General features: G+C 50.3%; 1 protein-coding gene across 3 annotated transcripts in view; it reads left to right on the top strand.

Moving 5' to 3' along the window:
• The window catches only part of WSCD1 (WSC domain containing 1), a 53,584-nt gene that overhangs the window by 6,677 nt on the left and 19,216 nt on the right, over positions 1–27,691 (top strand). For all 3 annotated transcript variants that reach the window (XM_012460513.2, XM_012460514.2, XM_012460515.2), the window contains exons 2-5: positions 3,158–3,881; positions 10,504–10,618; positions 12,805–12,989; positions 17,580–17,701. In XM_012460513.2, coding sequence (XP_012315936.1) covers positions 3,452–3,881; positions 10,504–10,618; positions 12,805–12,989; positions 17,580–17,701 — 852 coding nt within the window. In that variant the 5' untranslated portion in view covers positions 3,158–3,451. The remainder of the gene's footprint in view (positions 1–3,157; positions 3,882–10,503; positions 10,619–12,804; positions 12,990–17,579; positions 17,702–27,691) is intronic.

The raw sequence follows: 27,691 nt of genomic DNA, 5'->3' as shown, positions 1-27,691 counted from the left end.
GTGGGCCGTGGACATCTGGCCTGCAAGTGGCTGTCCGTTGTATCCACACCAGCACCCACCTCCCCAGACCAGGGAAGGCCCTTCTGGGAAGGGGGAGCACCAGAAAATGCTTTGGAGGACCTTGGGACCCTGGGTGAGGTGGATTGAGTCCTGATTCATCAGCTCTGACCACTCCCCACCCCAGCCCTACTTGTATTGTAGATCCAAATCCTATCTAGAAAGTCTATATGAAATTCACGGTATACCCTGCCTTCAGAATTCTGAACTGTTGAGCCACTGCCTGCCTTTCTGCTCTGTCTCATCAGAAACCTTTTCACAGCTGGAGTGCTACCCTCTCCCCTTCAATTGTACAGGATTTTTCCCTGATGTGATCCTCCTTTGTAACCGGATCCCCTTTGTGAGCAGACCTGCAGACCCTCCTCATAGAATTACATCACAGAAAGGATGACATAAAGCCAGGCATTCTTGTTAACTCTGTGTGCCTGAAAGCCCTCAGCTCTGTTCAGCTGAGTTTCTTGACGACCTGGGGGCCTGTGCCCCTGCACTCCTCCCTCTCTCCCACATGTCAGGCTTCATCCATGGCTCTGGGTAAGTGGAATTTAAAGTTTCACTGCCCTGACCCCATAGGAGTAGGTTTCTGATGTCAGGATTTGTGTATCCATTTGTCCATGGTCTCATTCATTTAAAAAATGTATTCATCGGCCATGTATAGTGGCTTATACCTGTAATCCCAGCACTTTGGGAGGCTGAGGTGGGTGGATCATGAAGTGAGGAGTTCAAGACCAGCCTGGCCAAGATGGTGAAACCCCATCTTTACTAAAAAATACAAAAATTAGCTGGACGTGGTGGCAGGCGCTTGTAATCCCAGCTACTCAGGAGGCTGAGGCAGGAGAATCACTTGAACCTGGGAAATGGAGGTTGCAGTGAGCCAAGATCATGCCACTGCACTCCAGCCTGGGTGATGGGGCAAGACTCAGTCATCTTAAAAAAAAAAAAAAAAAGTATTCATAAACAAAGATCGCTGAGCATCCACATTCCCAGGCCTGATGCTGGGGCTGGTGTTAGGACCGGGAACTGAATGAGGCCTGGCTTCTAGCTCTAAGTGGATTACGGGCTTCCGAGGGTAACTGTCAAGTAGATAGACAGTTGTGATCAGCCCCAGGATGGGATGAGGGTCAGCAGGGTCTGTGGAAAGACTGAGGAATCTTCAGGGAATCCTCTGAGGAGCAATACCTGGCCTGAGCCTTGGAGGATACACAGGGATTTGATAAGTGAAGAGGAAGGAAAAGACATATATAAAGGGTAGCTTGTGCAAAGGCACCAAGGCAGATGTGCTGTGATTCCCGGTGGCTCTGTTGGAATGTGGAGTGTGTGTACGTGCATGTGAGATGGGGAAGCCAAAGGAAGGAGGCCTGGCAAGAGATGAGGCTGGATGGGCTGGATCATGAAGGGGCCCTTCTATGTCATGCTAAGGAGCTTAGAGTTTATCCAGTAGCCACAGGGAGCTATTGAACGGGGTTTTAAGCAGGGGCGCACCATGATCAGATTTGCGCGTTAGGAGGATCACCCTGGCAGCCTTGTGGAAGATGGATTGGAGGGGTCCAAAGCTGGAGGCAGAGAGATCAGTCAGGATTTCTTGGGATTTTCTCTGTGGTTTTACAAATCTGACGAGGCTCTCTGGGGTGGGCCTGGCAGACACATCAGCCTAGAAAATACAAACTCTGGAGACCCGTCTGCAATGGCTTCTCAACTCAGAGTTTAATTCCAGCTTCATTTGCTGATTACTGAGTCTGCTGCCTCTACCCCAGCCTAAAGGACCACCCAACCCATATTTCCAGATCTCTGCCCTCCCCGAAGGCCTCAGAACCTGGCGGCCCTCACCATTTAATCAGAGAGGGTCATGCTTGTCTGGGCCCCTTTGGGTCTTCGCCCCAAGCCTCCAAGCTTTCTGGGGGCCTGGAATGCCAGCTCAAACATTGTTCTTCCTCTCACACCCGCTGTCTGTCCCTGATGCACAGAGCAGCCATTGAGTGGCTGCACAGGCCTGGCGGGGGGCCCGGGCCAAGTTAGTTACGGGCAGTGGCTTAGTCACGCTTCTAGGGGCCTTTTCTTTGGGATAAGCCTGTCCTTGTGCTAAGGGCTTCACTCACACAGCAGCCCAGCTCGTGGCAGCTGCAAAACCCTCCGCCAACCCTAACAGCGCACTTCAGAGGCACCGCCAATGAGAACCAAAGCCCAGAGTGACAACTGAGTCCTGGGGAGTGGAGGGACCCATGGAAGGCAGATCAGAGAGGCTTCCGCCTTCTCTGCTCCGGGTGCTCTGCCTCTGTTTGCAGGTGCATGGCTCAGGCGCTACCCTGGTCCTTTGATTCTGGCCTCTGGAGTCCAGGAGGTCTAGGAAGGGTACACAAGCCTCTCCCTCCCCAGGGCCACATCCTGTGTGAAAGTCAATGACCAGCCTCTGCAGAAGCTCCTTCCAACCCAGGCTCGCAGTTCCAGTGCACTCCTGGGAGTCAGCCGATTGCGTGCATATATTAAGCATCTGCAGCATACTCCTGCGTGGGCTAGGTGCATTTATATGTGGTAGTGCCTCATTGCAGTCTGGGCCATGCCATCGTTGAGAGTACAGGCTCTGAACACAGACTCTTCAAAACCTTGGCTCTCCTGTTTACCAACTGTGTTGCTTGGGGAGAACTAATTTGCCTTCTTTTGCCACAGTTTTCTCATCTGTGAAATGGGGATATGATAGTCTCTACCTTGTTGGATTGGTGTAAGGATTAAGTGAGATAATATGAAAAGCATTTAGCTGAGTGCTTGACACACTGGAAGAGCTGAGGAAAGAGCTCCTGCTGCTGTTCCTCCTCCCCCTTATTGCTATTGCTGTCATCACCAAGTTCTCGTTACTCCTCAAGGGGAGAGCTGTTATCCCCATTTTACAGATGGGAAAGCTGAGGCCCAGCAAGGTTAAGCAACCTAACGAGTGTCACACAGCTGGCCAGTGGCAGAGCTGGGATTCAAACCTGGCTTTGTCTGCTGCTTCTGCACCACAGCTGGTCCCTTGGATAAAAGCACGCACAGGGTGAGGGTGTCCCAGCCTGGGAGAACCGGGTAGTGGACCCACCTATTTCACCTCAGTGCTCTTTCTCCACCTTTCCAGATTTCTGCACCAGGAGATGGGGGTCGGTAGAAGCCCGGGATGGAGATGTCCTTGACGCCTGGGCAGAGGCTGCAGCTGCAGCTGCAGGACCCTGTGGCCACTGGAGATAAGTGATGATGCCATTTGAACACCTGCTGGAAACAGGGCAGGAAGAGTGAGTGACCCCAGGAGATCACAGGCAGGTGCCAGGAACAAGGATGCAAGGATGACTCCTTCGGAGGCCCTGGCCTCCCTCCCGCCTGGGCGCTAGGAGCCATTGGGGGGCTCCAGTCAGGAGCCCTGCCTCCCAGGGGCATGGCCAAACCTTTCTTCCGACTCCAGAAGTTTCTCCGCCGAACACAGTTCCTGCTGTTTTTCCTCACAGCTGCCTACTTGATGACCGGCAGCCTGCTGCTGCTGCAGCGGGCCCGAGTGGGCCTCCCACAGGGACCCCGGGCGCCTGGCCCCCTGCAAACCTTGCCAGTGGCCGCCGTGGCACTGGGTGTGGGCTTGCTGGACAGCAGAGCCCTGCATGACCCTCGAGTCAGCCCAGAGCTGCTGCTGGGCGTGGACATGCTGCGGAGCCCCCTGACCCAGCCCCGGCCCGGGCCCCGCTGGCTGCGGAGCCGCAACTCAGAGCTGCGTCAGCTGCGTCGTCGCCACTGGTTCCACCACTTCATGAGTGACTCCCAGGGACCGCCCGCCCTGGGCCTTGAGGCTCCCAGGCCTGCCATCCACAGCCGAGGTAGGCGCTTAGCTGCATTTGGGGGAGCTGTTTTCAGGACCCCTATTCGGGGAGACAGGTTTGGTGGCCCCTTTCTCTTTCTGGCCATGTAGCAGCTGGAGAAGTAGGCACCGCAGGCCCATGGCCTTCACCGCTAGCTAGTTCTTTCCTTCTGCTCTGCAGGACAAGAGGGGGCCTGTTCAGGGTTTTGCTCATTCACCAGCTGGAAGTCCACATGGCTCAAGCCTCAGATGTTGTGAGCAGGTCACTTAGAGCTCCAGCTTTGGGTTCAGACAGACGTTGGCTGGAATCCTGGCCAACATTTGTTTTTTTTAATCCTCAGAGAATCTAGGAGGAAAGTGTCATTGAAAATGCGAAAATAGGCCGGGCGCAGCGGCCCACACCTGTAATCTCAGCACTTTGGGAGGCCTAGGCAGGCAGATCACTTGAGGTCAGGAGTTCGGGATTAGCCTGGCTAATGTGGTAAAACCCTGTCTCTACTAAAAATACAGAAATTAGCCGGGTGTGGTGGTGCATGCCTGTAATCCCAGCTGCTTGGGAGGCTGAGGTACCAGAATCACTGGCATCTGGAAAATGTAGGCTGCAGTGAGCCAAGATTGTGCCACTGCACTCCAGCCTGGGCAACAGGAGACTCCATCTCAAAAAAAAAAAAGGAACATGTCACTTAACGTCACCAGGTCTGTCTGAAATGGAACTAAAGACACCACTCCAAGGCTACTGTGAGGAGTGAGTGTCATACCACAGAGCAATGGGTCACAAAGTGGGGCCTCTGACCAAAAGCGTCACCTCTCCCTGGGATTTTGTCACAAGTGCAAATTTGGGCAAATTTTTGAATTTTTAGTTGAGACAGGGTTTTACCATGTTGGTCAGGCTGGTCTCGAACTCCTGACCTCACAATCCGCCCATCTCAACCTCCCAAAGTGTTGGGATTACTGGTGTGAGCCACTGTGCCTGACTTCTGTGCAGATTTTATCAGTGTAACTTATTTAGACTAAAGTGTATATGACTGGCAGAGGTCAGAATTTCTTGAAAGGAGGCCATGTGAAATGCTCACGTTTTGAAAATAGACCTGGGGATTGCCACTGACTGGGCCTGTGACCCTGGGCATAGTGGGCTCCATTCCTCTGTTAATTGCTCTCATCCCCCTCACACTGATGATCCACCACATGAGTCTTCGTGTGTGCACTTCACTGTGCCCTTGAGGAACTCAGTCTGGCGGTACAGTCAGATATGCACCCAAATAATTTCTACAAGGCATGGCCAAGGTATGCTACAGGCATGTGCCAAGGGCCTGTGGACTCAGTCAGAAGTGACCTTTATAACAGACCAGCAGCCTCCCAAAATGCTGGGATTACAGGCATGAGCCACCACACCCAGCTGAGGTGGGCAAATCACCTGAGGCCAGGAGTTCGAGACCAGCCTGGCCAACATAGTGAAATGCATAGTAGAGACTAAAAATGTATAAAAAATTTGCCAGGCATGGTGGCAGGCGCTTGTAATTACAGCTACTTGGGAGGCTGAGGCAGGAGAATTGCTTGAACCTGGAAGGCGGAGGTTGCAGTGAGCTGAGATTGTGCCATTGCACTTCAGCCTAGGTGACAGAGAAAGACCCTGTCTCAAAATAATAATAATATAACTGACAAGTAGAGGGGAGGGCTTAGCCCTGAGTAGAGAGTGTGTATGTCTCAGGGAACCAGTGAGGACCCTTTTACTTTAAGTTACCCCTAATGACTTACAGAAGCGATGGAAGGGGATCCGTTAAAGCTAGAGAGATTGTGACTAGGTAGAAGCAAGACTGATATTCAACTTTATATATCTTAGCAGTTGTTAAAATAATTGCAATACTTCCAGGTTGGCTGGAGATGGTTCCTTCCCTGGGCTGCTGGGGTGCCCTCTATACTCTGCCTGCCTCCCCAATGGCCCCCAAACCTCCTCCTTATCCAGCAAAGAGAGGGTTAATATGCTTCTAGTGCCAAATGGTGGCAAATATGAATGGTCAGCACCCTCCATAGGTTGTCAAATATTGTGAATATGCCCCAGGATTTAAGGAAGAATTTGCTCTCCTTTGAACAGTGTAAGAACCAAGAACCAAGTCTGGGGAGGCTGTGTTGTCTCATGGCTGGAGATCATCAGGGAACGGGGAAGGCAGGGTGCTGGCCTGTAAAGCCCTCTGGGTCCCCTTCCTGTCATGGGGCTCTGTAGGCCCTGCACAGCCAGCCGAGAAACCCACAGCCCAGCCCTCCAGACAGCTGCTGGGGCCGCAAACAAAGCGGGCGTCTCTTTGTGGCCCGGGCAGCCCGCCATCCTCCTGAAAGGGGATCCTGCTAGGCGTGGAAGCTGCAGGAGGCTCCATCAATCACTGAGCATTTCATTATACCTTGGACAACATCCATAATGGAATAAAATGTCAGTAAGTTTACTAGGGGAAAAATAGTAACTTCTCCATAGCCAGTTTGTTTTTTATTGATAGTAATTTCCAAAGACATTCCAATATCTTCAAAGCCATCGTTAATAGCCTCACGGCATGTCCATTTTGATGTGCAAATGAACAGATGCAGAGTCACAGACAATAATGCGATGCCTCCATTTCAGCCCAAAGTAATAAATCCGCCTCAGAATGGGTCCCAGTGTATGCCTTGGAAGTTCTTTCTTTCCTGCACATTCTCGCCTCTGTCGGGGAGTTAGAAAAGCTGTTCATTCTGCGTCCAGATAAAAGAGCTGCCTCCTCCTCACAAACAGAGGGGCCATCTGTGTCTCGGGCCCTTGCTGCACACTGAGACGGGGCTGGCCAGGCCCGGGCTCGCTCTCCATGCCGGTGAGCTCCATCAGGTGACCGGCTGGTCACAGGTTGGCCACTTCTTGTTTCCAGAAGGACTGGAGCCTGACTGCTTGCAACCACTTTTTTTCTCTTTTTTATTAATGTTGTTAATTATTCAGCTAATATTTACTGATCCATCCATCTCACGTCCCAGGTTAGAGGGTAGGATCAGAATAATAATGGCTGTTACTTATTTGAACATCTGTTATGTGCCAAGCATTGTTCTGTATAGATATACATCTGTTATCTCAATTAATTTAATCTTCAAACAGCCTTATGATGTAAGTGGCGCTATCACTGTTTTAATGATGAAGAATTTGAGTTTTGGGGAAGAAAAGTAATTTAAATGTTTTCATTATTAATAACAATATATTAACAGTAAAAACAGTCGCTGCTGAGTAATTACTGCATGTCAAGCCTTGTATTAAACATTTTACATGTGTTACCTTATGGAATTTTCACAACTACCCCATGGAATTGGTACCATAGCCCCATTTTATAGATGGGGAAGTTGAGGCTCAGAGAGCGGCAGCTGCATATCCCAGGTGGCACAGCCAGATAGTGTCCAAAGGCTGTTTCCATCCACTTCCCCAGAAGCACGTAGAGCCTGGGAAGCACGTATAGCCACGTGCAGCCTCAGCCTGGGAAGGTCTTGAGCCCAAGCACCTTGAAAACCTTGTGGTTAATTTCCCATCTACAGTGATAAATGTTTAATAATCCTGAGCCTATGCTTTGGCTGTTTAATTGAAAGCTGAAATGGAAACTTTTTGCTGAGCAACTCATCAGAAATTTCTCAAATATTAGTTTTCTTTTACTAAGTAGGCAGGCAGAGGAGAAGGATCCATTCTCGCTGAGCTGGGTGAAAGCTCTGTGCAGTGGTCCATGCTGGTGGTGGTGGACTGAGAGAGAGGTGCACGTGGGGCTGGATGTCTGGGCAGCAGTCCTCAGGGGAGGATGGTAGCACGTGCCTGTGGGCATGGCCACATGTGCTGATGAGCATCCCCAGATGAAGGTGACATCAAGAGGCTCAGAGCCTGGCAGGGAGCCAGACCCTTTGGCAAACATTGGAGAAGATGACTATTGTTCCCTTCTCAGCCTTGGGGTTCTCTGGTCTGAGGGTCTTCTGGGTCCCTTGGGTCTTGGTGTGGTAGGGAGTCCAGTCTCCTGCCATCTTGCTTATTCTCTGCTTTGCCTTAACCTAGGGCCCTGGATATTGCACCTTGGTGTAGTCAGTAAGACTGTCCCCGCTTTCATGTGTGTGTGTGTGTGTGTGTGTGTGTGTGTGTGTATACACACATATATATGTGTATATAGATATTCTGTTTTTCAGACAGAGTCTTGCTCTGTCACCCAGGCTAAAGTGCAGTGGCACAATCCTGGCTTACTGCAAACTCCACCTCCCAGGTTCAAGTGATTCTCCTGCCTCAGCCTCCCGAGTAGCTGGGATTACAGGTGCACACCACCATGCCCAGATAATTATTTGTATTTTTTTAAATTTTTATTTTTAGTAGTTTAGTAGAGGTGGGGTTTCACCATGTTAGCCAGGCTGATCTCTAACTTCTGACCTCAATTGATCCTCCTGCCTCAGCCTTGCAAAGTGCTGGGATTACAGGCGTGAGCCATCTCTCCAGCCCCTGCCTTTATATTTAGGCTCTCTGCTCCTACCTTTGCACCCTCCAGGCATGTCAGTATGGTTTTTAGGAGCTGGAACCCACTGTTCACAGTCAGGTGTGGGCGTCAACATTGCACCTATCCCTGGTGAGTCACCGCGGGGGGTCGCCAGCTCTGGTAAAGGTGTGATTCCTGCCCTCTAGGAGCCTTCAGTCATGTTGCAGAGATGGGATGCACAGGTATAAAAGATAGAGATATATATAATTTTTTTTTGAGATAGAATCTCACTCTGTCACCCAGGCTGGAGCGCAGTGGTGCAATCTCAGCTCACTGTAATCTCTGCCTCCCGGGTTCAAGCGATTCTCCTGCCTCAGCCTCCCTAGTAGCTGGGACTATAGGCACATGCCACCATGCCTGGCTAATTTTTGTATTTTTAATAGAAACCAGTTTTACCATGTTGGCCAGGCTGGTCTCGAACTCCCAACATCAGGTGATCCACCCACTTTGGCCTCCCAAAGTGCTGGGATTACAGGCGTGAGCCACTGTACCTGACCAGGTATAAAACATTTTTTACTCCAACAGCTAATGGCAAGGGTTTAGATGATGGGCAAGGTTTTCAGGCACAGCATATAAAAACTCAGAGAAGGGGGAGGCCATTGTGTGCTGGTACGGTCAGGGTCAGAGAGCTAAGCCCCGAGGACAGCAGGAAGCAAAGGGTGGGTAGGAGGGATGAGCAGTGACAGGCCCAAACCCGGGGGCAGGAGAGATGAGCTTGAGCAAGGGGAGGGGAGGCGGTGCAGGTGGACATGTATCTGCTCAACAGGTGAGGAAACTGTGGCTCAGAAAGTTGAGGTGATTTAATGAGGGCAGAGGTGGAATTAAATGTGGTGTTTACTGTCAGAAAAGTCACTCCCCGACTGGGGCCCAAAAGTGGATGGTTGGCAGGCTCCCTCCCCCGGGCAACTCAGTGGTGACCCCAGCCGCTGCCCTGGACCAGGTTCTTGGCTGGAACAATGATGGTCTCCCCTGTCCTCATGGGGCACCCAGGCCTGTGGACCATCAGGACTTTCCTCCTCACTGAAAACCTGCTTGGGAGCTGCTGGCAGGCGTCTGGGAGGTCTTGGGCGTATTACTTTCCAGAGACAGCCTCATTTCTCTGGAGGCAGCCGTGTGCTCCCCAGGTGACAGGAATGAGCGGAACGCAGTAGTTCCTGGGGAGATGTGCGTCGTCTTTATCACAGGTGCCCGATCCAGATCTCGTCACAGCGATTGTGGGTGTGCGTTCACAGCTTGGGGACTGTGTGACGGCGTGTTTGCAAATTCCCATGCCGCTTCTTCAAAACACTGGTGCGCGTGACATTTACATGCCTACCCGCATTTGCATTGGGACTGCCATCTCCGAGCTTCTCTGTGCATCTCTGGGCGATGTCTCCCTCCCTCAGGGTGATAGGGCAGGGCTGTGACAGGCTCCCATTGGCGCGTGCATGGGTGGCCTCTCACTGCCACTGAGGCATGAGGGTCCCCGGCGTCCCCTTCCAGGGATGTGTGCAGGTGACCAGCCTGGAGAGACCTCTGCGGTCACGTGGCCCTGTTGTTTCCCACACAGGACACTTTCTCCCACTCTAACAGACTCTGCGGGCACTCTCCAGAGATGGGGACTTGCTCCCTCTTGAGATGACAGATTTTACCTTGAGATAGCTCTCCTCGTTTGAAAGATCTTCCTTAAATTCACGAAAATCAAACTTGCCCTAAGTAATGTCTTCTCTCTGGCCCACAAGGAGGCAACAACCCTGTCTCTTAGGGCATTTGCAGAGGTAGAGAGGCCTCTCTGAGAACAGGGAGGGCAGGGCGGACGAGGAGGGGTGGAGTTGGTGAGAGGACATCCGGCCATCTGGACTTATGAGTATGGGGCAGTAGAAGAAGGCAGTGGTCAGGCGGATGCCAGGCTCCTGGCAGAGCTGTCTGGGTGGACAGTGGGCCATTAACTAAGAGAAAATGGGCAGCAAACAAACAAGAGGGAGGTGTCAGATGCCCACTTGGCTCAGCACTTAGGGGGACGTTGCATGCAGCACTCACCCCACGGGTTTCTCTGAGAGTGGCCTTGGCCAGGAAGGGAGAGATTCCCTTGGCTTTTCCTAAGGGTGGGCCCATGATTCCTGGGCCTCTGGTCTCAGCCATGCTTCCTTCCTGCAGGCACCTACATTGGATGCTTCAGTGATGATGGCCACGAGAGGACTCTGAAGGGGGCTGTGTTTTATGACTTGAGAAAGATGACTGTCTCCCACTGCCAGGATGCATGTGCCGAGCGGTGAGTGCTAGGGGACTGCTGATTCTAGTGGGAGGAAGGTCCAGGGACAGTCCCAGAATGAGGAGGCATATCAGCTGCCAGTTGGCTATCATAGAATAATTAGAACTCATTGATCAACTCCCAGATGTCCAGAAGAAAGAAAGTTTGTTGGCAGATGGCCTGGGTGCTGGTAGCTGGGTGCTGGGTGATGGCCTGGGGGCTGGGAGCTGGGTGATTACCTGGGTGCTGGGTGATGACCTTGGTGCTGGGAGCTGAGTGATAACCTGGGTGCTAGGAGCTGGGTGATGACCTGGGTGCTGGGAGCCTGGGTGCTGGGAGCTGGGTGCAGACCTGGGTGCTGGGAGCTGGGTGCAGACCTGGGTGCTGGGTGCTGGGTGCAGGGAGACATGGCTTCCAGTCCAGCCATAGCAGGGACTCAGCGTGTGAGTTTGGTGAGTTCTTTTCCTTCCCTGGGCCTCAGTTTACTTATGTTTTTACAATAAGATAAAAGGCTTTAACTGAGATTTCTCTGGGCGGATCTTTCCAGCTTTGGTAGGGAAAGTATTTTCATCTTGTGTTTATAACAGGGTTTACTTTTTCTGATTCTTCCAGTTCACCCAGTAGTTGCCAGACCCTTGTCATGTGCCAGAGGAATGGTCCCTAATGTCAAGGCCCAAAGGCTCACACATTGACTCGTGTGTGTGTGTGTGTGTGTGTGTGTGCGCGCTCTTGCACACGTGCATGTGAGAGAGGTGGGTTAAACAGAATCAGACTTCACTCTTCATTTATTTTTCCCACAGGCTCCTTTCACCTTTGTTATGTATGTCATGTAAATTCTTTCCACAGTCGGCTAGGTAGCAATGAGTTATCCCCATTTTACAGAGGGAGAAACTGAGGCTGGAGAAAGAAAAGACAGGATACTTACGTAAACATACGTTATAGTCTAGATGAAGCGGAAACAGGATGATATATTGTCTTTTTATTCTCCTAATAGATTGGGAAACTGAGACTCAGAGATGGTAAGTGACGTTCAGGGTCTCACCACCGGGACATGGTCAAATGGGGCCTTGAAGCTTGTGTTTGGATTTTCAATCTAGGCTTTTCACATCTAGATCCACCGATTAGAAAGTGTTGACTGCTTTCTGCAGTTGAAGTCCTGTGTGATGCATTGTGGGTGCCATTTCCAATCTTTCTTTACCTACGGTATTACCAGTGGGTAAAAGTAAGCAGAGAAATGGCTGCGGAGATGGGGACTGTGCAGTAGGGCCCACGTGTAACAAGATGGGATGTGCTGGCTGGGCGCAGTGGCTCACACCTCTAATCCCAGCACTTTGGGAGGCCTAGGTGGGTGGATCACAAGGTCTGAAAATTGAGACCCTCCTGGCCAACATGGTGAAACCCCGTTTCTACTAAAGTAAAAAAAAATGTAAAAGAATTTAGCCAGGCATGGTGGTATGCGCCTATAGTCCCAACTACTCTGGAGGGTGAGACAGGGGAATTGCTTGAACCCAGGAGGCAGAGGTTGCAGTGAGCCGAGATTGTGCCACTGCACTCCAGCCTGGCATCAGAGTGAGATTCCATCTCAAAAGAAAAAAAAAAGAACAAGATGTGACATGTGGTGGGCACTTCAGACTAGCTCATGGCCGCTGACCAGGTTAAACTTAAATCTTTAGAGTTGTGAGCCCATTATAAAACTATTTGGCTTAAAATCTTCTATAGTGGGAGTGTTTACACCACAGAAATTGGCAAACATTACAAACCAGAGCTCTCCCTGTCCCATACTGAGAACCAGTTTACGGGCACACCACAGATGTAGATCCATTATAACCTGTAACCATGGTACCCTGCAGGGCAGAGCTCAGGGCTGGCAAGAGGGGCCGGTTCCATTCGTTTATCACAAAGGAAAGACTGTTCCCTGAACTTAGCCAGATGGCCCTTGAGTCTGGCTTCAAGTCCAAACTCAGCTTCAAGTCCAGTCTGTATCCCGACTCCAGACCCAGTTGCCATTGCTTGACCCACATAAATCCTCTCCACAGTCAGTTAGGTAGCAATGAGTTATCCCCATTTTACAGATGGAGAAAGAAAAGACAAGGTTCTTACTTAAACATACTTTACATTCTAGATAAAGCTAAGACAGTCTGCAGTTTATACCCCAGCCCTAGCTCTGGGCCAATGTCTGGACTTACCCAGGCCCTGTCTCCCTGCAGGTCCTATGTCTACGCTGGCTTGGAGGCCGGGGTGGAGTGCTACTGTGGGAACCGGCTACCAGCAATGAGCGTCCGGCTGGAGGAGTGTAACCATGAGTGCAAAGGCGAGAAGGGCTCTGTGTGCGGTGGTGTGGACCGGCTCTCCGTGTACCGTGTGGATGAGCTGCAGCCGGGCTCCAGGAAGCGTGAGTGTGCCAGCCTCTCCCTGAGCTCTGTCCGTCCCACTCACTCTGGTTGCCTGTCCCCCACACCCTTCATCCAAAATACCTGGGGCAGAACCTGTGCCAGCCTCTGCCCTCTCTTCCCTATTGGCATCACTGGACAGTCTCCTGACAGGGTGGGGACAGGTCCATCAAAGGCTTAATTACTTGAGTTTGTGACCAAGACACACCTTTGCTTGTCCCCTGCAGGAGAGAGAAACTGATGAGGAGGCCTAGGTATGCTTCATCCATACTATGTGGCCTCCAGCAGCTCACTGCCCCTCTCTGAGCCACAGTCTATTTTGTAAACTGCAGAGGGAGACCTAGATTTCTTTTCTTTTCTTTTCCTTTTCTTTCTTCCTTTCCTTTCCTTTCTTTTGAGATGGAATCTCACTCTGTCACTCAGGCTGGAGTGCAGTGGTACAATCTCATCTCACTGCAACCTCTACCTCTTGGGTTCAAGCGATTCTCCTGCCTCAGCCTCCAGAGGAGCTGGGATTACAGGTGCATGCTGCCATACCAAGCTAATTTTTTTTGTATTTTTAGTCGAGACGAGGATTCACCGTGTTGGCTAGGCTGGTCTTGAACTCCTGACCTCAAGTGATCCACCTGTCTTGGCCTCCCAAAGTTCTGGGATTACAGATGTGAACCACTGCTCCCAGCTGGGAGACCTAGCATTCTAGCAATGATGTGGGCCAGATAATCGGAAAATTCCTTAGAATTTTATAAATTTATAAAGCACCTAGAAATGCTGCATAAGACTTAACAAGCATTGTTTTAAATGCATAGCTGAACTAGCAGGAAAGTAAGGCAATCCCTTGGATCCAGAAATGAAGAAACAACAAAAACCCAAGGTGGAGAGAGTTGGAAATATGCTGTGTGGCCCTGAGGCTCAGTGGAGGGAAGTTGCTGGGCTGGGTGGCCACTCTATTTCAGTCTGAATGTCCAAGCAGGATGAGGAAGGAGGCCTCGGGCTTCGCAGGGAAAGGAATTGGATTGAAACTTCTGTATACAGTGGGATTCAATTTCACTGAAATGTTAATCAGTGAAAGTTTAGATTAAAAAAAAAAAAATCACCCACGCGTTCAGAGAGCTAGAACAAAACTTGTCTGTTCTGACCTGAGCTTCAGGTGAAGACAAAAATCTTCTTAAGAATTTATAAGCACAGGCCTGCATTTGTCTGCATTTGGGGGTTCCAGTTTATATGATCTGCCTGAAAGTTTCAATGTAAAACTTGGCTCTGGGCCATCTGGAGGGCCTGGTGGAGGCAAATGCACTGTCCCCTTGAGAGCTGTGCTACCAGCCCAGGCGTAGGGGTGCCCAGCGGTGAATTCTCACTGAGTGCTCAGCTTGCAGTTCAAGGTGGTAGAACTCAGGCAGAAACAATCAACCAAGCTGACACGTCAGGCAGCAAGACTGGACTCCCAGGAATGTCAGTGCAAAGGACTATCAGATAGATAGGGGCCTGAAGGGGCCCGCTCACAGGAGGAGTTAGAAACTCTGGCGTGTCCTCACTGCAAGATGATGAGCGCAAACCCACTTCCTCTCATCACAGAAGGCTCCTTTATAAAATAACAGGGTTGTGCGCTGTTGCACATGCTGGGGGCCATTCTTTTCATGGTTGGGAGAGGCAGGTTGGGAAGGAGTCAGAGCCTGAGAGACCAACCCCACCACTGGCAAGGGTAGGGAGGCAGTGATGGAGACAGAAGCACAGCCCAGCATCCAGGCTCACTGGCTCATGGACACGACCGCCTCTGGTCATGCCCTAGTAATGGGGCTCCAGGAGAACTGACAGATCAGTTCAAGAAAGGGACAGAGCCCAGGTAAAGAGGTATAGGACCAAAGCTAAGGCTTCACAGGGGCTCTGGGAGGGCTCTCCTAGCAGTGAGCACAGAAGCCCAGCCCTGAGAACCGTGGGTGAGCCTAAAGACTACTCTGGCTGGCCACTATCTGTGGGGTCACAGTGCTGTGGAGAGCTGTTCTGGGTTTGGCCCCAGCTGACTAGGGCTTCTTAGGTGCATCTTACATTCAGACAGGATGTGTCTGGGATCCCAGGGGTCCAGATCGGGGAATGGGGACAGGTGCAGAGAAACTGACAACACACTGTTTAGCTTATGGGTTCACTAGTGACACCATTAACTCAGCAGTTTTCTCATCAACACCTTCCCTGCCAGGCCCTGATCTGGCACAGGGTTTTGCCACGGCACATGGGCAGAGTCCTGTCCTGTCACCTGGACATCCAAATGGACTTCCTAAGGACCAAACTGCTCCATGCTGGCTTCTTGGAGCTTTTATTTCTCTGGTTTCAGACAACATTCCTGCCCCCAAGTAGGACCAATCCTATATGTGGACTCTGGGCTGCCCTCCCAGTCCCATCTGCCTGCTCGGTAATTGATTCTGAGAGGCAGTTGTTTTGCTTCAGGTTGCCCGTGGATTAAGAGACAGACGGTCCCATCATTCAAGCCAGCCCGAGATCCTGAGTTGGCTGGACTTGCTGTCATGGTTGGCCGTGAAGATGGTGTCCTAGCTGCCCTTTTGGGCAGGCTGCGGAGGACCCTGTGAGGTACCCTTGCCTTCCTGCTCCCTTCTTGAGGGGATGAGCTGACAGGATCTCTGTCAAGAGGTAACCAGGTAGCCACCACTGTGAGCTGCAGCTTCTGCCAGCAAGGAGCATTCACAAAGAGGAAGACCCACGAATGTGCTCACCAGGTTGGAATCTGAGTGGGTTCTGAGCAAGTCATCAATGTCCTTGCCTTGGAGGCATCATTCTGCCCCAAATGGCCCTTAGGCTCTCACCTGGGGAGTGAGGGAGAATAGGCTGCACCAGATGACAACCTGTGTCCTGAGAATAGACTGCACCAGGTGATGTGTCCTGAGAGGCGCATCAGTGAAGTCTAGAGACAGCCAACGCTTCCTTCTTGAGCAGCTCATGAATCGCTCACCTGTTGCAGTATACGCAGTGCCTTCCTTCCTGCTTTATCTAGTTTGGTTTATTCATTCATTCAGCACGTAGTGGGTGCCTGCTGTGTGTCAGGATCAGGGCTGGGTGTGGAGAACACAGTGATAACCCAGGATGTAGCCTCCTTACCAAAGAGCTGTGTTCTAGAGGCCTTGTGGCCCCCTGCTGTCCTCCCTGTGGGCTGGGGCTCGCTGGAAGCTTGATCCCTCCCCTCTCCCTGGATGCTGCCTGCCCTGATGACTCTCCCCATTGTTTGTCCTACCCACACGGAACTGGCTGAGGACCGGTGCCCAGTCCATTGAAATGTTTGTTCTTTGGGGGTCCAGTCATGCCAAAGAAGAGGAAAGAGTTTTGTGAGCTCAGCGTCTGCCACCACCCTCGACCTTGACACCGAAAGCCAGGGCAGACACATGGTAGTGGGGAGTTGCAGCCCCATCAGGGGATATGTGTGGGTATTGCTCCTCATGACAACCCTAGGAGCTACACTGTATGTAGGTGATGAAATTGAGAGTCTCAGAGCCCGTGACATGGCAGAGTTACACAGCTAGTTACTGGCAGTGCAAGGACTTGAACCTAGGCACTTAAGACCCTAAGCCCTGATGTTGACAACATAGTCACCTAGATACCACTAGGCTGGTGTCTATGCCCTAGTGGGTCGTGCCCTGACACGTGGACCACAGGTGCTGTGGTCAGTTGAGATGGGCTTCCAGATCCAGGCTTTGGTCCTGCTTGGCAGATTCTGGCAGGTGAGAGGGTTTCTGCTTGCTCCGAGTGTTGTGGCAGCTAGAGAGCGAGGGAAGATGCTGAGCCCTGGGGACCTTGTGTGGAAAGGGGCATGGGGTAAGAATCAGGATGCCATCTAGAGAAACTGATGCATCTGGAAGAAATACAAGCAGTTGGTGCAAGAACATGCCAGAAAGTTTGTTCAGCTCCAAGAAAGCCAGCGAGGGCCCTGGGCTTTTCCACCTGGAGGTTCTAGAGAGCAGCAGGAGGCTTGGCAGGAGGAGTCTTTGTGACATGGGTTTAAGGAGTGTTTCTAGAAATTGAGTGGGAGTTCAAGATCAGAGAGAGGCAAACTTTGCAAAGAAGCAGAGTGGTGCTATGACTCCAGTGGCACAGCAAGAGTGGACATGGCTGAGTTTCAGATTTCCGTGTCTGCTTTTCTTCTTATGCATCTTCTGGGAGGACATCAGATGTTTCTCAATATCGGCCTCTCAGATCACCAGCTGTGGAAGGAATCTGGCACCTAGTAAATGCACCATCCAAATTTGTTGAAGGAAGTGAGGGAGCAAGAAGGAAGGACTGAAGGCAGGCAGGCAGGAAGGAAGGATGCCGTTATGGAGAACTGGCAGAAACAAGAGCTGAGCGCTGCAGTTTCAGCCAAGTGGTCTCTTATAGGTGACCTGAGGTCGCCAAGGTCCTGATGCCTGGTTTCTCTCAGGAGCTCAGCGTGACCACACACCCCACCCAGGGCAGTTTTTCCTCCCTGATTTGAAATCTGTGCCTCCTGGGTTTATTTATACCTGTCTCAGGACCTAAAGCCAGCATTTTTTCTGGTGACAGGCACCAACAACTGGGCACCATCTCTTACCAGAACCCCCTCTCTTTCCCCGCAGGGCGGACCGCCACCTACCGCGGGTGCTTCCGACTGCCAGAGAACATCACACACGCCTTCCCCAGCTCCCTGATACAGGCCAATGTGACCGTGGAGACTTGCTCGGGCTTTTGTTCCCAGAAAGTAAGACTAAGTGTTAATTTCGCAACCCTTTCCTTTAAGTGTTTGTGGTAGTCCCAAGAGAGAGGGGCACCTGTGCTGGGCTGCGGGTGTCCACTGTGGCAGTCCAGATGGGAGCAGAGGATGGGGGCGTGGGAGGGAGGCAGGCATACCTCGTGTGTCACAGAGGGTACCGGCAGGGAGCCCTTCGCCTCCATCCGCCTTGTGAGGCTGGGAGGGGAATTGTCGGCAAAGCTTATAAAGCCGAAAGGAGAGTGCCTTTCTGGATGCGAACTCTTGGCACAAGTGTCAGATGTTAAATTGACTTGGTTTGGAAGCCAGAAGATGCTGGCTCAGGACTTGGGGATAGCTGATGGATTTTCTGTTATTGGTGCTGACAGTGTTGAGCCGTGAATCTCACGACAGGGGCTGTAACCACATTTGCACCTTTGGTTCAGCCTGAGCTGAGGAGTAGAGCGTGACCCCATGCAGGGGCAGGCCAGAAACCAAAGGCCGCTGACCCTGCATTGCATGCTAGCTCTGGGGTGTGGAAAGTTGGTCAAGGCCAGAGGGAGGCTTGCAAAAAGCAGGGCCGGGAAGGTGTGAGGCAAGCCTGGGGAGACCCAGCAGACTGTGTCCAAAGAGCATTGAGATCTTGGGCTGGAGTCCAGCAGCCTCCAGATTGGGGTGGACGCTGTGGCTCTAGAAACAGCCCTCAGTGGCAGGAGGCTTGGGGCTCCTGTTCCACATGTGCTGGGGTTGCAGTGCCCTCAATGTGTGGCTTTGGTACTTGTGATGTAATAGACCAGGGCTAAGGCAAGAGGAGGGCTAAGGCGAGAGGATGCCCTTGGCCAGGATGATGATGATGACAATCAGTAGAAGCTGCCGTTCATTGATCACTCATTCCGTGCCAGGTATTGTTCCAGAGGTGCTTTATGTGTTAACTCTTTTAATCCTTTTAACAACCCTACAGCATAGGTACTATGATTATCTGTGTTTTCCAGGTGAGGAAACTGAGGCAGGGAGTTTGAGCAGTGTGCCTGAGGTCACACAGCCAGTAAGTGGTGGGGTCAGGATTCAAACTCGGGTAGCTCCGTAGTCTGCTGGGAGTTGAAGGGTGCAGGGGTGGGCTTCAATAAGAGCAGATGTAATGGGACCTGCCGGAGCAGCACATCCATCCTCTGCTGCACCCCCGACTCCTGCTCTCCCTGCTTCCCATGTTCCTCTGCACTCTGGGGACGCTTCCCTTGGAGGGGGCTGGAGAACAAAGCCTTTCACAGGTGATTTCTTCTTGGCCAAGTGCATCCTTTGAAGTGGCTCTCCTGTGTCACCAGCATTTTGGAAGCCACTGCCAAGGATGTGTTGGGCGTCAGGGCACCCGTGACACTATGACACTATGAAGTGAGCCAAAAAGGCAGTTTATTGATTTGCAGACATCTGGCCTGGGGACCTCCCCATCCTCTCTCCTCCTCATGGGATCAGAGCGATGGGTAGAGGCAGCAAGGATGCCTGCTCAGCTGCCGGCCCTACTTGTGCACTCAAGAGAAAGAGCCACCCTCCCAGGGCTTCCCTCACACCTGCAGCTCAGAGCGGTTCCCTTGAGAGGCCCTCTCGTTGGAATCAAAGGAACTCTGTGGTTCAGACCGGGCTGAAGGCAGGCATCCCTTGAGCAACCAGCTTGGATAGTCCTGCTATGCACTGGGCATGACACTAGAAGCCTTCCGGTGGGGGGCTATCTTGATGCTTTAATTCTCCCAGTAGCTCCCAAGGGGAGATATTCAGATCCCTGCTTGCTGCAAGAGGCAGGGCAGGTGTGCAGAACCGTGAGGCTTCACACGCAGGCACAGAGTGGCCAGCTTTGCAGCCCCTGCTCCTGACGCCACACACAGCCCGTGCTTTTACACACTGCTGTCTCTTGGCGTTATGGAGAAGGGAAGAGACAGAGAAGACGAGAAGGAAGAGGAGGGAAAGAAAGGGTAGCCATTGTGGCCGTGAGCCCTTAGTGTTTCGGATTGAATGGGAACATGCTCACATGGAACACAGTGAAAACACCGAAGGACATCACAGGGAAGTCTTCCTCTCACTCCGTGAGTTTCCTTGCTTGGAGGCAGTCGATTGTCCTGGCTTCTTGGGTCTCTTCTTGTGTCTGCTTCGGAGGGACTGAATATTCAAGCAATTGCATCTTCACCCATTCTGTAACCAACCCCACAGCTGGGAAGGCGCTGCACAGGCCCTTCCACACTGAACTCTTCACTGGACAGCCTGCCCTGGAGATTGTCTCACGTCGCTACAGAAGGTGCTTCCTCATTCTTTTCTCCCATTATCCGGATGTCCTATAATATATTTAACCAGTTGCCTACTGTGAAGCATTTAGTCTATTTCCAGTCTTCTGCCTTTGCAAACAATGCAGCAGTAACTACCTGTGTATGTACGTGGATCACTTTGAGTGAATCTGTAAGAAAAATATGCCTTGGAGATGCTGGGTCAAAAACTGAGTGTCTTTATCATTTTGGTAGCTTTGCCAAGTTGTCCTTGGCAAGGGTTGTATTCATTTTACACCCTTATCAATGACGTGTGAGGGGGAAGCAAGCCACCCTCACGACCCTTATTTTGTGTGTATAGTGGGGGTGTTCAAAGCAGCATTTTAGGCAGATGCCACAATTTTCTGGGGCTCCTTCCTCTTTGGGTACCTAGGTACCTCATTAGGACCCAGAGAGTTATTTTATTTATTTATTTATTTCTGAGACAGATTTCTGCTCTGACGCCAGGCTAGAGTGCAGTGCTGCAATCATAGCTCACTGTAGCCTCCGCCTCCTGGGCTCAGGTGATCCTCCCACCTTGGCATCCTGAGTAGCTGCAACTACAGGCACACACTACTGTGCCCAGCTAATTTTTTTGTGTATTTTTTGCAGAGACGGGGGTCTCGCCAAGTTGCCCAGACTGGTCTCGAACTCCTGGGCTGATCTGCCCTCCTTGGCCTCCCAAAGTGCTGGGATTACAAGCATGAGCCACCATGCCCGGCTGGCCCAGAGAGTTCTCCTTTGTGATTACAGACAAGAATTTAAAGACTGAAAACTCTTCAGCTCGTATTTTCAGCCTTTCTTCATATTTACTGGCATAAATCCAGATTGCTGCAATTTCACATTGGAGAATGTGCCAGAAGACACCAGCAGGCACTTGGTATCTTGTGCCATTACACCTTAGCACCTTGTCCATCTCCCCCAACAATGCATTTCAAGGACAATTTCCCTTCTCTGCTCTGGCCAGAGCAGCTGTCAATTGTTTGGGTCAGAACGACATGGAAAGGTCATCCAGGTTTCCCAGAAACAGCCTCTGTCCTCGGCAGTCACAGTACTGGAATCTGTGCTGGACACCTGATCCTTATCCAGGCCGCCTCTGCCTTGTCGGATGGGGCTGTTTCCTGAGTCCCATTGTTTAGCGCTGCAACGTTTTGCAGCTGTGAGGACAGAGTCGTCATTTCCAGCTTAAGAGTTTAAAGTGGGTCTTGGCAGCAGAACACACTCAGTGGGACTTGGCAAAACACAAATGCTGACCCGGTGGGTACAGCCATGGGCAGGTGACTCTCACTGGTGGCAGAGTAAGTGCAGGGCCTGAAGGGGGTGAAGAAGGCTTGGAAGGAGGCTGAGAAAGAAAGATGGTTGCAACTTTTGGGAAGGGCTGGAGCTGGGGGATGCAGGGCAGTATCAGCAGGTGGCTGAGGGGACTGAAGAATGCGTTGCAAAAAGAGGCAGCTGCTGAGCAGGAACCAGGCGGTGGGAAAGCAGTGCAGGTGGCCTGGCGTGCAGGGTTACTTGGGGTGCTGGGAAAGGTCAGGGGGCACAACTTGCAGAGGGCCTTGTGATACAGGAGTTATTAAGAAATTATTTTAGGCAGAGAGTAAGGTTCTCGGCAGAAATTTTCCTGTAATAAGAAACAACCCCCAAAGCCTCTCTTTTCTAACCGAAAAGGTGGCTTAAAGGGCCAGGCTGGCAAGCCTTGATATACAAATGCTGGCCATTAGAAACTGGGTGCACTCGGCCGGGCACAGTGGCCCACGCCTGTAATCCCAGTCTACTGTTTTTTCCTGGTTAGTGAAAATGGATTTGGGGAGCTCCAGGAGTGTAGTTTGACAGAGAAAGAACATTTCAGGCAATATCAGCATCTTAATGATCTGACTCTCTGCCAGCAAGAGGGACTTGACCAATGTAACATGTTTTTAAAGCCTGTAAAACGATCTTGTCTAATTTCCTGTGATCGTATTGGAGATGGAAAGAGACCTGCTCATTCTCAGCAGCCTTCAGGATCCTGTTGGCTCCTTTGTTTAAATGCAAGGTTGAGAATGATCAGGGGGGCAGCTTTGGTATTTGCATTGCTACCAATTCAGATCTGGGGTAATTAGTTTTGTCGCCTGATATTTGTGCTCAAGTAGATAGACCATTTGTGGGCGTGCTCCGGAAGGAGGCTGATGAGTGAAATCTAACACCATCTGCAAATAGGTTACTAACGTGTGACACTCCACCAGTGATTATGCCTTGTGATGTGAGGTTTGTTCTCCCAGCAGCTGTTAGTGATTCTACTGATAAAGGAATTGCAGGGAGAGGAGGAAGAGAGGTGTTGCCCTTTCTTTTTTCCCTCTTTTAGCCTTTTTTGGGTGTCTGAGTTCTTTATGCATTAATCACCTGCATGTTTTCCTATTGACATTTTTTCTAAGTTTTTTATTTGTTTGTTTGGCCATTTCATGGTGGTGGTGCTAACTCAGCCACCTTTCAAATGGAAAAGTATGCATTCATATGGAACCTGTTTGTTCTCAGCTGGGCAGCTACTCTTGCAAATTCCACTTGGTTCCTGATAGATGGGGTCTATCCAAGGTAGCCTACAATCTCCATGGGGCACCCAAGATCATGTCTTTGCCAAGGGTTGGGTCTGTAACAGTCTGGGTTTTGTGATCCTTGACAGTAAGAATTTTCTCTTGGCCAAAATGCCGTCATCCTTCCAAAAGCTATTGCCTATGCTTTGAATTGCTTATAAAAAGTCTGTGGCCAACTTGTTGATACTGGACTCTGGGTGTATTTCTAAAAACACTTATTTTTTTAGGGGGTTAACACACATCTGTTTTAGAGAATGTGGAAAATTTGCGAGTGCAGAAATAAAAATAGAACACACCTGTAACAACTAATAACACTGAGCATCCTTTTGGCCTTTTGTTCTAGGTGTATCGAGACCTAATTTGTTTTATAAACATTGACTCATTCCTTCTCACATTTGTTCCTTTTTCTCATTTAATTTGTTATGAGCATTTTCTTTCACTGTGCTGTGCCTTATGGCTCATTGGCAATCTGTCCTTTCCTGAGGGACATTTAGGCCATTTCCTTTCTTTTTTTCTTTTTCCTTTTGCTATTATAAACAATACTGCCACAAACATCCTTGAAAATAAACCTTTGAGTACATTTATAAGTGGTTTTTTTTTGTTGTTGTTGTTTTCTTTTAGATGGAATCTTGCTCTGTTGCCGGGCTGGAGTGCAGTGGCGCCATCTTGGCTCACTACAACCTCCATCTCCCAGGTTCAAGCAATTCTCCTAGCTCAGCCTCCTGTGTAGCTGGGATTACAGGCGTGCACCACTACACTCAGCTAATTTTTTGTATTTTTAGTAGAGACGGGGTTTCACCATGTTGGCTAGGATGGTTTCAATCTCTTGACATCATGATCCACCTACCTCAGCCTCCCAAAGTGCTGATAAGTATTTCATTGGGCTATTTTAGCAGAGAAGGAATTGCTGGGGCAAAGGATAGGTACATTTTATATGAGCCCTTTTAAGGCTTTTTATACATTTTGGGAAGTGTGTCTCCTGGCCTCATCCTTCTGAAGCTGCTAACAGGGCTTTAGAGTCATGGGTTCATAGCCCTACTCTGGGTTCATAACTTGGGTTCATAGCCCTACTCTGCCATTTTCTCATTTTGTGAGCCTGGCCAGATTACATAACATGGAGCCTTAGTCTTCTCGTCTGCTAAATGGGATTGGTGGAGATGAAAGTGCCTCCCCAGACTGTGATGAGGATTCAGTGACTTTGTGGACACGAACGGTTTTGTGATTTATGTTTTGGGGTATGTCTGGAGTAGCGAGTGTTCCCAGCTATGCTTATGATCATCATGATTATTGAGCATCCCCCAGTTCTTCCAGTGTGTGGGGGATGTTTGAGGAACTGCCTGGGATGAAGAGCCAGTCCTTTCCCAATCCAGTGGAAAGCCAGGCACCTCAGGTTCCCAATGGTTGGGCAGTTCTGTGTCATACTGTGTTTCGCAGACTCTTCTGTCTGAAGGATGTTCATTTGGCTTTGACAGGGAGGGTGTTGTCTGGGGTGGGTTGGTAGGTTAAGTAGGTCTGCTCTCTGGGGCTCAAGTCTTCAGGGAGCCATCTGCCCCTGGAGGCATCCCATAGGGTTCCCTAGAGCAGCAAACAATCATACTTGACCTGTTCTCATTCATAGAGCGGGTACTGCAGCCTCTGTTGAGAGTGTGTGCTACAGCACATGGAGGAGACTAGTGAGTCCACTCTTTACATGGAGAAAAGTAGATGCTGTGGGGGTGATGGGAAGCCCCTGCCTCTGCCCCCACACATTTGCCTCCCCTGGACTCAGCCCATCCATGTTTACTGAGTATCTATTCTCTGAAAGGCAGTTCAAGAGTATTTCAATCCCCAGATCCCCCATATGGATGGAGGAACCAAGACTCAATTTAGCTAAATTTCACCTCACACCTGTAGACTCCAGAGCCTGTGTTAGTCCATTTGCATTGCTGTAAAGGAATACCCAAGGCTGAGTAATTTATGAAGAAAAGAGGTTTATTTGTCTCATGGTTCTGCAAGTTGTATAAGTATGGTACCAGCATCTGCTTCTGGTGAGGCCTCAGGGAGCTTGCAGTCATGGTAGAAGGTGAAGAGGGAGCCAGCGTATCGCATGGTGAGAGACAGAGCTAGAGGTGGGGAGGAGGTACTAGGCTCTCATAAACAACCAGCTCTCCAAGAACTAAGACCAAGAACTCCCTCATTCATTACGAAGGGAATGGTGCTAAGCCATTCATAAGGCATCCATCCCTATGATCTAACCCCTCCCACCAGGCCCCACCTCCAACACTGGGGGTAACATTTCAAGATGAAATTTGGAGGGGACAAACATCCCAACTACATGAGAGCCCTGAGTCATTAAACTGCCCCTTTTACGGATGATAAAGCCAAGGCTCAGAGATGCCCAGTTGTTCACCGTGAACAGCTCCGTGAATGCTATTCAAAGCTCGCAGTTCCTGATGAAAAGCTTTGGGTTGTTTCCACTCCAAGTGTCTGCCTCTCCAAATCACAAGTCCCCATTCTCAGTTACAGCATCACTGAGGCTAATTCATAAAGAAAAGAGGTTTATTTGGCTCACGGTTCTGCAAGTTTTCTGTCAACCTGGCATGTGCCTGAGAAGTTTTCAGACAACCTGGCATATGCCTGAAAGCAAAAGTCTGCCCCATTTGTCCCTAATCCCTGAAGTCACCTCTGTGGGCATCTTCTTTCCTTTTATAAAAGGAAAGAGGTGGAGGAGGTGGGGCCTGGTGGAGGTGGGGCCTGGTGGGAGGGGTTAGATCTTAGGGAAGGATGCCTTATGAATGGCTTATTAGTTATGAATGAGGGAGTTCTTGCTCTTGGTTCATGGAGAGCTGATTGTTTATAAGAGCCTGGCACCTGCCCCCCATCTCTTGCTCTGTCTCCCACCATGTGAGAGACTTTTCTATTTTAAAGGAAAAGTTTTCAGTCAACCTGGCATATGCCTGAAAGCAAAAGCCTGCCCCCTTTGTCCCCAGTCCCTGAAGTCACCTTTGTGGGCATCTTCTTTCCTTTTTGTACCTTGAATATCCAGATCTGCCTCTGGAGTGAAGGGAACTGCTCTGGAGGCAACAGACAGGCAGAGCTAACCTCCCCACTGGTTTGCAGATTTCACTGGAAATCCAGTGTGTTCATGTGTTTGCCTCCCGGGAGTTGAGCTGTGTTGAGTGACAGGGCCCTGCACTCAGAGTCCAGAAGTCTGGCTCCTTTTCCCATTCACCTGGCAGGCTGGACATCTTGGGCTGTTCACAGCCTACCTCTGAGCCTCAGTTTCACCTTCTGTGATCTCTGCAATCTCTGTCATTCTGTGTAATCCTGGAGATCCTGAGAAAAGTGTTCAAGGGGGAGTGAAGATGGAAGAGATGATGCCGAGAGGGGCCGGTTTGTTAGAGGGGTCTTGCTTGAGGCCTGGGGCCTTACCTGGAGGAATGTTAACATCTTGACCCAGCGGCCACAGACCAAACCTCCACATGTGGATCCCCGCCCCCCCAGAACCCTGCCCTTGCTGAGTCATGACCCAGCTCTAGGCTGAATGCCCACCCATACCTCAGCCCAGCCCAGCACCAGCCCTGGGTACAGACCAAACCAGGCTCAGGCTGTAGATGCAGGATCAGGATGAGGATGTGTATCCTTTCTGCCCTCACACACAGGCTGAGCCAGCTCTTTCTTTAACCCCTTACCTGTCTGATTGAAACACTCCCAAATCTATCTTCTCACTTTCTTTTTCTGCCTTGTATTCTTGGATCCGTTTTTCCTCTTGTTTCTCTCACTGAAGCACCCTCTCTCTCTCTCTCATTGAAGCATAGGATAGGGTGGGGGGGGCAGGGAAGTTGGCAGAGAGATAAGATTCATCAATATTTAATTTTTATGGAAATCACATCCTAGGAATCCCCAAGGGGCTGAAAATTGTTCTGTGTTTTCAGAATTCAGTGATGTTGCTGAAGCGGTGATGTTGTAAATAAAACTGCATTACTGTCTGCAGCTCTCCCGTCGCTCTGCAAACACCCGGAAACTTGACAGTTTAATCCACTCAAGGAATCAAAAATGTTCGGGTCACTGCTGGGGGCAGCCCATTCTCCAGCCCTGGGATATAAGATTGTGAGGCATCAACGTCATCTGTGCTGTTACTGCTGGGGAGGGAGACAGAGCCAGCATGCCTTGAGTAGATTTACCAGGCTGGTGATTTTTTTCCCCTCTGAACAGGAATCCCAGCAAAGCAGAGCCCCCCCACCGTCCCCCAGACTTTCTGATGTGGGAAGGATTTGCTCAGAGATAGTGGGCTTTCTTCTCCCTCATGCCTGTGGTGCAAACAACCCAATGATATCCAGCAGAAAAATCAGACCCAAGTTAGTTTCCAGCAGCTTGTGGTGCAGTTGGGATTTGGAAAGGACATTTATTTGTTCATTCATTCATTCACTCATTCATTCATTCATTCATCAAACATTTATTGAGCATCTGCCCTATGCAAGGCACTTTTCTAGATTCTGAGAATACAACAAAGCACACAAAAAACATGACAACCCTGCTTATGTTCTTGTGGACAGAGACAGACAACAAACCAGAATAAGTAAAGTGCTGTATGGTGATAAATATGCTGTATGGTGATCTATACCATGGAGAATAATGAAGTAGGAATCATAGGTGTTTGCCCATGTGAAATGCAAACATTCATGGACTAAAAGGCTTGCACAAAAATGTTCAGAGAAGCATTATTCACAATAGCTACAAACTGGGAACAGCCCAGACATCCATCCACAGGTGTGGATGAATCAACACACCAGGCATCCATGGACGAAATATTACACAGCAATGAAAAGGAGTGATCCACAGACACAGATAACAACATGGATGGATTTGACAAATATTTTTCTGAATGAAAGAAGCCAGGCACACAAAAATATGTGCTGGGTGATTCTAGTATAGATAAAACTAATCTGTGGTGATAGAAATCTGAAAAGTGTTTGCTCTGGGGAGGGAAGGATGACTGGGAATGTGGAGAGGGGCCTCTGGTTTCGTGGATGGGCTGCACGTCTTGACTGAATGGCACACCTGAGATCAGAGCATGTCATCAGATAGGTTATTACACACAACTGGAAAGCATGGTGAGGGAATAATAGGATGTGTTGGTGATGGTGGGAGGAATTTGCAACTTGAAA

This window comes from Aotus nancymaae, unplaced genomic scaffold (genome assembly GCF_030222135.1).
Source record: "Aotus nancymaae isolate 86718 unplaced genomic scaffold, 86718_ANA_hifiasm-v0.15.2.pri h1tg000072l, whole genome shotgun sequence".
NCBI lineage: Eukaryota > Metazoa > Chordata > Mammalia > Primates > Aotidae > Aotus > Aotus nancymaae.
The sequence above is the reverse complement of the archived record's forward strand: the minus strand, read 5'-3'. Positions and strand labels throughout refer to the sequence as shown.